General features: G+C 37.2%; 1 protein-coding gene across 1 annotated transcript; it reads right to left on the bottom strand.

The window, feature by feature from the left end:
* Nucleotides 1-524: 524 nt before the first annotated feature.
* LOC109033285 (ATP-dependent RNA helicase pea) lies at nt 525-11,676 on the bottom strand. The gene is made up of 8 exons (XM_019045845.2): nt 11,368-11,676; nt 8,081-8,166; nt 7,390-7,589; nt 4,765-6,733; nt 3,543-4,012; nt 2,789-2,992; nt 2,195-2,374; nt 525-1,145 (listed from the first exon to the last, which is right to left on the bottom strand). The coding sequence occupies exons 1-8, from the start codon at nt 11,459-11,461 to the stop codon at nt 923-925; spliced, it is 3,426 nt and encodes a 1,141-aa protein (XP_018901390.1). The 5' UTR covers nt 11,462-11,676; the 3' UTR covers nt 525-922.
* Between the last annotated feature and the right edge of the window lie 603 nt (nt 11,677-12,279).

Raw genomic sequence — 12,279 nt, 5'->3', positions numbered from 1 at the left:
TTTCGGAGGAAGATTTAAGAAAACTTTACTACCCAAATTTTTAACAAAAAGAGTTAATTACGGAAGTTTTTGGAGGGGATGATTCTCCTCATTTAGCTTCATGAATACTCAAAAAATAATAAAATTGACTCTTTAAGAGTATTTCATAATTAGGATACGATAAATAACGAATTCCAGAAAGACATTTAAATCAAGTTTGCCGGCGCTTTTGCAAATCATTAAAAAAGGTTTATTTTAAAAGCTATTGGCGTCATTGATAATGCAAATGAATATGAATTGAAATTTTTATTCAAATAATTTTAAAACTATCAGAAAGTAGTAGCTACCTGCAGGAGTTGATGGAGATGGGTATCCGCTGGCACAATTCTATACTGAAGGGCTTGCATGTCCCTTGAATCTATTTATTTTTGGAGGGATATAATTTAGGTCAAGTTGATACACTGATGAATTACTTATTGTTGCTGATTTTTTTTTCAATTTCAGATAAAAAAAACTGATCCATTAGATGGAAAAGATAAAATGGATTCAATTTTAAAGATTTATTAACAGATTTACATCGTTTTACACTATTTAGCACTTTTTACAAGGAAAAATTGTAACAGGCAAACAAAAAAGTATGTACTTTACTTTCCACAGGAAAAAGGTTTGATGCTTTATCAGAAATTAGTGTTTCACCTTGGACAAAAAAAGAAGTAAGTTTGAGCAATGCGTAGCTCAATATAATCACAAATAGACACCGTAATCCAGACCACCATCAAGACTGCTCGTCGTTGCAAAAAAGTAAATTAGCAATGATTTTTTTTAAAACAGTTTATCTTCTAGGTCTTCAGTATATTGTTACTCTCATGCTGACAGGTGCTACGCCAAGATAAAAGCAACTGAATAAAAGCAGGTTAGAGTCATTTTTGAGCCTCTCTGGTGATTAATTACGACGCCTGCGAACTCTGGATATCCTCCATGCATTAGGTTCCTCATACTTGTTGTATAACGGCTCCAAACGTTGATTCTTTTTGAACTTGCTGAGTTTAGTTGGGTCAGAAAACCTGAAGAATGCTGGCGCAAATTCCACCAGCCACTTTGGATCAATAGTCGTAACTTCACGCATGTATTCCTTTGTTGTTTGAACCAGCTCATGGTAGATTACCCTGATCAAAGAAAAAAATGATTAATAATAAAGAACCTAAGAGATTTGATGACAAAGATGACTAATTGAGAATTTAAAATAGTGGAGGTGCAGGATCCTGCAGGATAAAATTGCTAATTCAACTTCATTTGTTCTACTGCCAGTGTCAAATAGAATTCACATCTAGTCTGATCAAATCAGATTAAATCTGCTCACTATATATGGACGTGGCCTTGTCCCCAAAATGGAAAAAAATTGAAGATTTGAGCTAGGAAAATTTGGCACAGCAACAAGTCAAAATTTTAAAATTAATCTGTCAAATAATATCAACTAAATACTGAAGTTCCCTCTACTAAATTTGACAACCGAGGTCATTGTTCTCTAGCAATTCATTCATGAGCTACACCATTTTAAATTTTTAACTTTGACTCACCCTGCCTGCTCATTTGCAAATTTAAAAATGATGGGTGGTTTGAACTCAGTAATTCTCTTCCAATCTTACAATTATTTCAAAAATTAGGTTGAGACTGGAGACGGCCGATTTTGGAAGGGGTTCTCAATCCACATTAGTACCAGATTTCTTTAATGCCCTCCCTTTCTACGTAAAAGTATACTACACTGAGATTTTTTACAAAAATTTTTGAGAGCAGATATCGAAGCAGATTTTTTTTGAGAGGCTGACGAAGTTCATACGAAGATAGGTAATATAAGAAGTCCCAAAAAATGTGCATTATATATACATATTTAAGCTGCTATTTCAGCGCACTAGGGTACTCTATGACTCCCAATCTACATCGAAATCTGTCTCTCAAACATCGTCAGGCAAAAGACCCTTCCGATCCCTTCCTCCACTCCCTGCCGCCAATCTTGTGCTGGATGTCCATACTGCTTCTTTCTGAAAAGAATCCAATTGAACACTTCTTTGAGGCACTGACCATCAGCCATTCTTCACACATGTCTATGTCAAACCAATTGCTTCTAAAAAGCAGTTTAATTTTGCTAACATTGATTCGATTTTTAAAGCAATGTTATCTAAGATTCAATATTGAATGAGTTACTTAATTAACTCACCATTCTGGTTGCCGATTAAATAGAGCACTGCTAGGGTGGATGTAGACTACTTGGCTGTCAACTAGTGTCCGGTATCCTTCTTGTGGATCTTTTTTTGCTGCATTACGGTAAAAGCCAGAACACACGGCTTTCTGGACTCGGACAGTATTCTTTCCAGCTGAGACAACATCCAACTTGTGTCTAACAAAATTAAAATTCAATAATGAGAGATCAGAGTAAAAACCATCTTGTTTTAACTTATTGCTATGCACCATTGATGGTGGTACTTATAGAAATGCGACGATATGAAGACTGACAGAATACATTTGATTCTAGAGGTAAGCCTCCCTACAAATCCAAAGTGGAAATATGATTAGATTGAGTGGCTATGAGAACATAAACTGATCTTTAAAAAAATTACAAAGAAAAATATCACTTGAAAAGGCTATGGAAAACCACTATTTACTCTGTTGCAAAAGGACAAAACTTAGATAATTTTTGGTCCTGGACAATTAGGTATAAATTTAAAGGGGTTAAATCCTCCTTCAAAATCACCGAGGTCAAATTACAAGTTTTATTCATTTTGAAATACTTGACATTCAAATAAATACTCACCGGTCCATGATTCCAAGCAACTGTTTGCGGACATCTTGTGCCCTTTTCAGAGTCCGAATTTGCACAAAGTTTTCATAACACCATGCATTGCTAAATTTGTTATTCCGCCATGAATTGTAGACTGATAAAAGAGTTAAATGATCACCCTCTTGTTGATTGAACTTAGCTTTTTTCTGGTCAGCCAAAGCTTGCTTGTCTTTAGGCCTGTCAAAGAAAAAGTAAAACGTGAAAAAGAAAAGATTTTCTTTTCATTCTTGAGAGAAATTTGAGACATTGGTTTCAATAAAATTCATTGATTAATCATTTATTAACCAATTATTAAATTAAACGAAAGAAAAAGAAGAAGTAAAAAAAAAATTTGAAGGTCAGTTAGAACCTGCAAGGTTGAGAGCTGTTAAGGGAAAAGCGCTCAAACGGTTTTGAAGACATGCTGACGAATCATGAAGGAGGAACAATCTTACCCAGAAACTAATTTTAGGCAAAATATATGGAGGGTCGATGCAAACTAAGTATACAATCATAGCAAAAAAATTTGATAAAAGTTAGTTAAAAAATTAACACTTTCTTTATTATTATCACTATGAAGGGGAGACATATATAAAGCAAAAAAATGAAGTCTTGACTAGAATTTTACAAGGCTAGCTCTAAAGCCGAAGTAAGAAAATTGAACATGAGACCAAAAATTTAAACTACTGTCTTTCAGAGGGATTGAATAGTTACTAAACTCAAATGTGAAATGAGCAAAAGAGGCTACCTGTAAAAAACGTTCTGAATGGATAACATGGAGACAACCGTGAGGATTTCATCTGAGCACTGCAGATGAACTGACATGATTAGCATCTTGGACAAATTGGGCTCCAATGGAAACTCAGCCATACGCCGTCCAAGCCTTGTTAACAATCCCTCATCATCTAATGCACTCAATGAATGCAGCTGTTCCAATGCCATGATCAAACTTTCAACTGGTGGCGCATCCATGAAGTCAAAGTGTAGCAGATCATTGATTCCCATTGTTTTCAGCTGGAGGACTGTAGTTGCAAGATTTGTGCGTTGGATTTCTGGCACAGGAGTAGGGAGCATCTCATCACGGTATGCTCGCTCTGTGTACAGACGATAGCACTTTCCAGGGCCAGTTCGTCCTGCACGGCCAGCACGCTGCTTTGCTTGGGCTTGAGAAATAGGAGTTACAACTAGCGAGTCCATTCCAGTTTTTGAATTGTATACCTATTGACAGAAGAAAAAAAATTGATCAGTACTCAAAGCATCTACTGAAAATTTCTGGAAAAATGAAAAATCAGATTCATCCTCTTCCTCCATTTGATACGACTTCTTTCAATCATAAGGTATTTAACAATACAACAACTAATAATTTTTGAAAATAATTAGTTTTAAATCGATGTAATATGAAAATAAACGTGACTCTTCACAGGGAAAGGGACGTGAGTTCAAAGAGGACATTTTTTTAGGAAAGAAAATTTTCTAAAGTTGGGTCAAAACATCAGCATTTAAGTTAGCAATGTACTCCATGTACTTCCACTCACGTGTATCCTGAAGAATACGTTGCTAGAGATATTGTTCAGTTTTGTGCCAACAAAGAGTGTAAAGATGCTTTTAAAAAAATGGTTAAAGAAAATTAAACGTAAAACTTGAGTTATTAAAACTGCTAGTTTTGAACCATTTAGCTTTAGTTTTGTTTGACATGTTTGCAGTGTTCTCTCCACAAATATTTCTAAAACACTCTTTTGAGCTTAGTTTTGAGTTTTCATAAGAGGCGATTTCTAGAATATGTAATGAGGAGAGCATTTTAAGAACGTCATTTCATTTTAAAGTGTTAAAACGCAGGAAGTTAGGGATCTACTTCACAAAATTGTTACAAGGGGGAGGAGTTCAAAATCCAAAGTTAAGCATTTTGTCTTTTAGTAGTGGCCCTTAAGGTGGTTTTCTTTGTAACATACGTGGAAATCAAAATTGCATACCTTTTGTTTCACAAAGCCAGGATCTACTACATAAAATATTCCATCAATTGTTAATGAGGTTTCAGCAATATTGGTTGCGATGACAACTTTCCTTGATCCTGGTGGAGCTGCTTCAAAGATTCTTGTCTGCATTTCACTTGGAAGAGCAGAATAGACAGGTAAGATAATTAGCTCAGGTACATCAGGACCCAATGACTTCATTCGCTCATAAAGTATTTCACAAGCTGAGTCAATTTCCTCTTGTCCTGTCAAAAACAGGAGAATATCACCCGGTGGCTCTCGTAAGTGTATTTGCATGACTGTTATTAATGACGCATCTAGATAGTCTGTTTCTGGTTCCTTGGTGTACAGGACTTCTACTGGGAATGTGCGCCCAGGAATAGTGAAAATAGGGGCTTCAAAAAAGTACGATGAAAACTTAACTGCATCGAGTGTTGCGGATGTAACAATGAGCTTCAACTCCGAGCGTTTTTTCACAGCTTGTTTGAGGAGTCCAAAAAGAACATCAGTGTGTATTGTCCTCTCATGGGCTTCATCTAACATGATTATTGAATAACTTTTCAAGTCTAAATCAACTAGACATTCTCGAAGTAACATACCATCAGTCATATACTTGATGACAGTTTCAGGGCTTGTGCAGTCTTCAAACCGAATCGTGTAACCAACTTCCTGCCCAAGCCGACAACCAAACTCTTCAGCAACTCGTTTGGCAACTGACATAGCAGCAACTCTTCTCGGTTGAGTACATCCAATTTTCCCTCGTGCAGTAAAACCAGCCTCAGCAAGGTACTGCGTGATTTGGGTTGTCTTCCCAGACCCTGTTTCACCAATAACAATTAGAATCTGATTGTCATTAACAGCCTTAATCAACTCATCTTTGAGTTTGTAGATGGGTAGACTTTGCCTCTGTTCAAGGAGAGATAAGTTGGTTTTCATGCCAAAAGAGCTTTTTTTGCCACCTATGATATGTTTTTTCCACTCTGGCAAGTCTTGTGTACTGAGCCCAATTCCACGCATGCTGCTTGTGTTGGGATTTTTGTCTGTTTCAGGAAGAGGATCGATCCAATTTTTATTTTGTCCGGTTGGTTGGGCACTAGTTTCTTGCTCACGCTGAAGCATCTTCTGCTCACGACGCTCTTTTGATAATGCTGACTGCATCATGGCAGCCTGTGCAAGGGACCCGTCCGGGTTTTTGACAATCCTTACAGGACTCAAGTCATGCAGGTTGCGACCATGGCCTTGCAGGAATGGAGGCTCCTCTTCCACCATCTCGATCTCGATGTCCTCATCTTCTGATGCTTCTTTTGGAAGTAAACCAGTGTCTTCATCAAAATCTGGTAGTTCACTCTTATCAATACATGCAGCTGCTAGCATCTGTTTGTACTCCCACTTTTCTGGGGATGAGATCCGAGCAACACGCTGACGACTGTTATCTTCCTCAGCTTCATAGCTATTCTGCAAGTCTAATAGTGTTGTTGGCCTATCCGGATTCCGCAGTGCTGTCTCCTCTTTTTCAACTAGACGAGTAACAGGTTTAACTTCTCTAGTTGGACTTTCGTTCCTGAAATGTTCTCTATGTTTACGGTCTTTGCTCTTGCTTCTACTCCTCTTTTTTTCCCTGACATCTCTCTTGCGATCCTTACTTCTGCTTCTACTTCTGCTTCTTCTTCTGTCTCGATGATCTCTGCTGCGCTCTTTACTTCTACTTCTTCGGTTTTTACGGTCACGACTCCTACTTCGTCTATTGGTGCGATCACGGCTTCTACTCCGCCGCCTATCTCTATGACGATCTCTACTTCTGCTTCTACTCCTTTTTCTTTTATCCCTACGATCTCGACTTGTGCTCCTTCTACTTCTGTCTCTGCTCCTACTTCGTCGATTCTTATCTTTACTTTTATCTTTACGATCCCTACTTCGGCTTCTACCACTTCTTTTCTTGTCTGGTTTTTCATCCTTCACAGTTTGGGTTCTGAAAGAGAGGAAGGAATTATAAGTATTTTCAAGAATAGCAAAACATAATGATTGATAACAATAATTTAAAAGCTATGAAATACCAATTTAAAAACTCCTGTAGTAAAAAAAAAAAAAAAAAAAAAAAAAAAAAAAAAAAAAAAAAAAAACCCTCTACTGTTAGTGTCATACTGTTGCAATTAGACTCGGAGAAAAAAATTATGATCACACTTATAAAATTACATACAGGATCGCATATACATACTTCTCTACTATGAAACTGCAAATGATTCAACCAAAAAGGAAGCTTTGTGTTGTAGCCTGGGCAAAACAAGCCATTTATCATTTACAAAGAGAATTTTAGACATTTTATAAAAAAAAGTTCAGGACCTAACGCTAAATTGAAGAGACCAAACAAGGAAACTTAAAAGACGGAGATAATATTGCACCAAGCCTGAGCATTTTTGAATGAAGAGTTTTCGGAAAGCAACTATAGATGGATAAGTAAATCCCATTTTCAAAAATATAGTTTAATACTGGAATTTCTAGTAGCTTTTACTCTAAACAGAAAACACGCATTGGATAAACTTAGTACCTAGCTGATCAGTATCAAATGAGCGATACGATTTGTAATGAGAGCTTGAGCCTTTCAAAAACAATTGAAACCAAACCTACCCAAAGGATGGTGCCAAAGCTTCAAGAGCAGCCATTGCATCATCAATTTCACTCACATCTTTTCTCTTCACATCATTTTTGATTGCCAAACCGGGGAATTTTTTTGAGAGGGCATCATCATTTCGGATGGATTTCGATTTCTCCTCTGATTTCGGCCGCATGGTGTGGATAATCCGCAGCAAATTTTCCACAAAAGAGTCCTACAAAAACAGTAAAGAAATGACAATTAAAGTATACTAAATCCAATAATGAATATTCAGGCTTAAAGAAGAAAAGAAAATCTAACGGCTCGACTGAGCAGAAAAATGGAAAAATGTATGAGCAAAATTAAACTGCGTCAAACATAAGAAGCTTTGAAAAGAAGAAAACGATGAAAATGAGTGAGACGAAGATGAGAAGATGCATGCGGTCTACAAATGGTGAGCGCATGTTAGTTGTGAACAATGTTCACAAATTCAACATTTTTGATAGTGATTAATCACACTTTCAGAATTCAATTATAGACAATAATTCTTTAAATTTTGTACTGTTCTCCAAATATTTTTCCAAGCTAAATGAAATTGCCGGACCTAGGTAGATGATAGAGAATTGAAAATCCTTGCATTGATGAAGAGAGTATACAATTGACCTATGTAATACAGCCCAACGTTTGAGGGGAGGGGTATGTTAATAGAGTAATATTCATACTTACTTGAAATTCAGCTCCATTTTCTTCAAGTGCTGCCTTGAATGACTTTAAATCTGAATTTTTGTCCGCTAAATCAATGATAAATTCAGCTGAAAAAAGAAAGATAAAATTTTAAAACAGTGACTGAAAGGAGAAATCCTAGTTAGGTAGCTGGGCAACTTTTATGACCTTGACATGTGCAGACCTACTTGGACAGATAAGAAGTACCCACTTTGGGGAAAAATAATTTGGAAGCAATCATACCCAGGTGTCAACGGTTTAAACTGGAAAAGGATCGAGATAGAATTGTGAACTTGAGTGTGTGAGATTTACGATTATAAGGCTACTTTAATTATGAATTCTTTTGGGCTCTAGATTTAGGAATTGACAGTATCACTGAACAAGTGAAACTAGTAACACAACATGGCACTGTAAGAGAATCAGTTGTCAAAGTATCCAAAGAACCTAATTACTTGGATGGATCGTAACTTAAAACTCTGGGCAAACTAGTGATGAGCAAATCCTATGTAGCACTAGAGTCCACGCCACATAAGTGAGCGCATTTATAGACTGTGACAGAGAGATCTGACATCATTTTAGCATGGGTGCATGAAAGAATCAAGATGACAGATCTTCTGTAGCAGTCTAAAAGTGCATTAACTTATTTAACGTGATCTCTAAAATATCACAATGATTTGCTTGGAAAGAATTGAATAGGTATCTTGAGCTACACACAAAGCTCCACTCTAATTTTGACCGGGTATTAATTAGTTTTAGTATCGGCAAAACAGCAGTCGGAATATAAGAATAAAACATCTAATTCTTTTGATGAAACTTTTTTTCATAAAATACACTGATACTTACATAAAGGGTACCAAAAAAAAAAATAAGGAAAATAAGGAAAAAAATAATCTGAAAAAAAGTTCTGGAGTATGCTCAAATTTGATCTTAGGTTGATTCAAGACACTTTATAATTTCACCACACTCTTTTCTGTGTATATATATAAAGTCACTCCTACAATACACTCTGGCGTTCTGCGACACCCAAACGCCACGTATGCCTGTCCTCCCAGAGGTTATCCGGCAACTGACAACGCAACATCTCTTTGTCAACGCCCTGCCGCCGACCCTTTACAGGACGTCCCTGTTGCCTCTTCCTAGATGGTACCCAATGTAAAACTTGTTTGGGCAACCTCTCCTCCGATATTCTTTGCACATGTCCATACCAGCATAACTGCCTAGACATGACGTCAGGCATGATATCTTTTTCAACCGTCATCACCTGGCAAATTCTTTCATTACAGATACGGTCCCGTCTCGAAAAGCCGGCAGATCACCGCCAAAAATCCATTTCAGCACCAAAAATTGCATGCAAAATCATTCCTTTTTTCTGTATCAGCTTGAATTTAGTTTTCCTGTCTCTCTACATCTTCCAATTTTTAACTTAGAATGTAACTTGTGCAGTATGTGAATTTGATACTAACTGTATTTATTTAGTTTGTCCTTGACCCTCTATGACTAGATTTCATTTTGGATTTTGAGGAGCGCAAATCTATGCTATAACTTCTGTAAATACTTTGAGTTCCAATTTTTTTTCTCAATATATCAAAATTTTGGTCGAGTCCATTGCAAATAAGTTTATGCACTTCTAGACAGCGACAGAAGACCTGCCATCTTGCCTCTGGCATCTGCTTAACATGTCAAAATGATGTTAGATGATTTTCTGTCACAGTATGAAAGTGCATAAACTCATTTGGCCAGGAGTCTTTTCATGTTTTAAAAATGAAAACACTGATATAAATTTGCAACATCATGCCACAAAAGAATGATTCTATTTTTAAAAATAAAAAATGTGAAGTAACGCAATCGTTACACCATGCCATAGAGTTAAGATATTTTTTTTTCTCAATAAATGATTAATAAACCTTGGAATAAGTGTAAGTTGAGGAAAAGGCAGCCCTTACTTTTTAGCGAAAATTGACACTGTACTGGGTGACTGAAATGCTAATCTATTTTCAATTTTAAAGTGAAGCACTCCTGATGACCTAGAAACAGATGTGATGGCTTCTATGTTTTCCTATGTGATTGATTGTTAAGGGGTTTTCTTCTATTGACTGGCGGTATCACCGATCACCAAACTGCGTTCTTTCACTCACCGGTCGGTGCTGACGTCACGACCGGAGGAGCCACCGTCGGTGAATGTGGTACCACCAATCTACCGCTCGGAGCACCGGAGATTTCTCCGATACTTTCAATCCACCAGTCCACCGGTGGACAATCTAACCCTACTTCAGCCTAATCTCAGGCCTAAAATAAATAAACAAACAAACGAGAAATCGTGGCTGCCCACTGTTGCTGAGTCTGATTATTCTGTTCTGCATCGTCACTGTACAGTGATGATAGCCTTTGAAATGAATTATGTAATATTTTTTATTGTTATTTTTCCTCATACTTTAATTACTGCAGAAAAGGAGTTAATGCTGGTGAATTGAGTGTATATTTGCACAATTGCAGTATCATTGCTGTAAAGGTTTGTAGAGAGGAAGAAATCCATTTGTTTACATTGGTGGGAAGTGCTTTCTTAAACTCCCGACTGATCGCGGGCAATTTCGTACCAAAATGGCGACCGGTGGAATTCAACCGGTGGTTTCACCAATCAGAAAAAGAAAACCCCTTACAGGGCTTTTTTTTATCGCGGATCAGGGTGGATCACGGTGGAACGTACTGGATCGGGATCCTGAGCGATCCAAGTGTTCCAAGTGATAAAAAAATCCAAACTTGGAATTTGGTTCGATTTGTTATTGTTTTGATTGTTTGGGGACGGCAACTTCCTCGCATTAGGTTAGGATCACAGTGGATTGCGAGCTCGCCCCACCTCGGAAGAGCGATCCAGCGTTCCACTCTGATCCACCTGGAACGCTTGGATCACGCTGAGGAACGGAATAAAAAAATACCGATGTTCCTCGCGATCCGCATAAAAAAAAAGCCCTCTTGTCATTGTAAGTAAATGTGTAAATTAAATAAATAAAATGAAAAACTCCACTTATAGAAGTGGTGAAAATGCATATGGTGGGTCTCAAGAAAAGTAAACTTTTCTGGTTTTGCTTGCAGCAAGCATTGGTTTCTACCTTCGCAGGAAGGTACATAACAGTTGCAGGAAGGTCTCTTAAAAGACGGAGCGCAGTTTTCTATGATAATTTGTCATCAAAAACTTTCAGAGCTTTCTTTTCAAAGATCTTGATCGACTTGTTTAGGGAGGCTAGTAAATGCAGTATGATACAAGTAAATGTAAGAGTGACAATATCAATTACCGAGGTCCTTGTCGTTTAGTCCAAAATGATTTTCCAACTCTGAACATATCTTCGAAACCAGTGATAGATGCTCGAGTTTTCTTACTTCATCCATGTTGAAGTCTTTGACAAAGCTGTCCTTTAAAACTTATAACTACGAAAAATAAGCATTATCCACGTGATTATGACTAAGTAACTTTACCGCATTAAAATTAAATTACATCTTGATAGAAATCCAAATCAGAATTGTGTTGAACGTGACTGAACGTAAGGACGGAAAAGGAAAAGGAGGAAACATACAAACACTAACCTAACCTTATTCCTGTTCAAAACAAACAACGTCCGAAGTGCGACTTATTAGAGGCCCACTGCGCGACTGGTCGGTCGGCACTCGGTGGGCCTCTAAAGTCGCACTGCGGAAAAAAAGGCATTTTTTGGAAGTATCCGTTCTTTCTGAACTCGGCAACCTTCAAGAATCTGAATTTTGAAGAATTTTTTGAATTTTTCAAGAATTTTGCACGGTTTGAGCATTTGATCTGATTGATTGACGCCCAAATCCGGCTTTGAAACTATATTTTGGCTCGCAAAAATCAGTCAGCGCGCGCGGAGTGGAAACTTCAATCGCTCATAACTCCGGAACCGTTTATTTCCCCAGTCTATTAGGCTAGAGTACCTTTATTGCATGCGGGTCTTTGATGCGGATAAAACGAACAATTTTAAAAACTGGTTTTAATTCCAAAAAAAAAATGAGTACCTTGTGATTTCTTTGTTTAAAAGAAATTTTATCAATTCAAAAACTGAAAAAAAGCTCATACGTTAACTTGACAACGTGATATCGGGATTTTGATCTTTACAGTCTTAAAGTATGCAATTTTAGCCGAGTTTTCGTCCAAACCGGTCCTCGATATCTTTCTTGACTTTTCTGACTTTTTT

Source organism: Bemisia tabaci, unplaced genomic scaffold (genome assembly GCF_918797505.1).
Source record: "Bemisia tabaci unplaced genomic scaffold, PGI_BMITA_v3".
NCBI lineage: Eukaryota > Metazoa > Arthropoda > Insecta > Hemiptera > Aleyrodidae > Bemisia > Bemisia tabaci.
The sequence above is the reverse complement of the archived record's forward strand: the minus strand, read 5'-3'. Positions and strand labels throughout refer to the sequence as shown.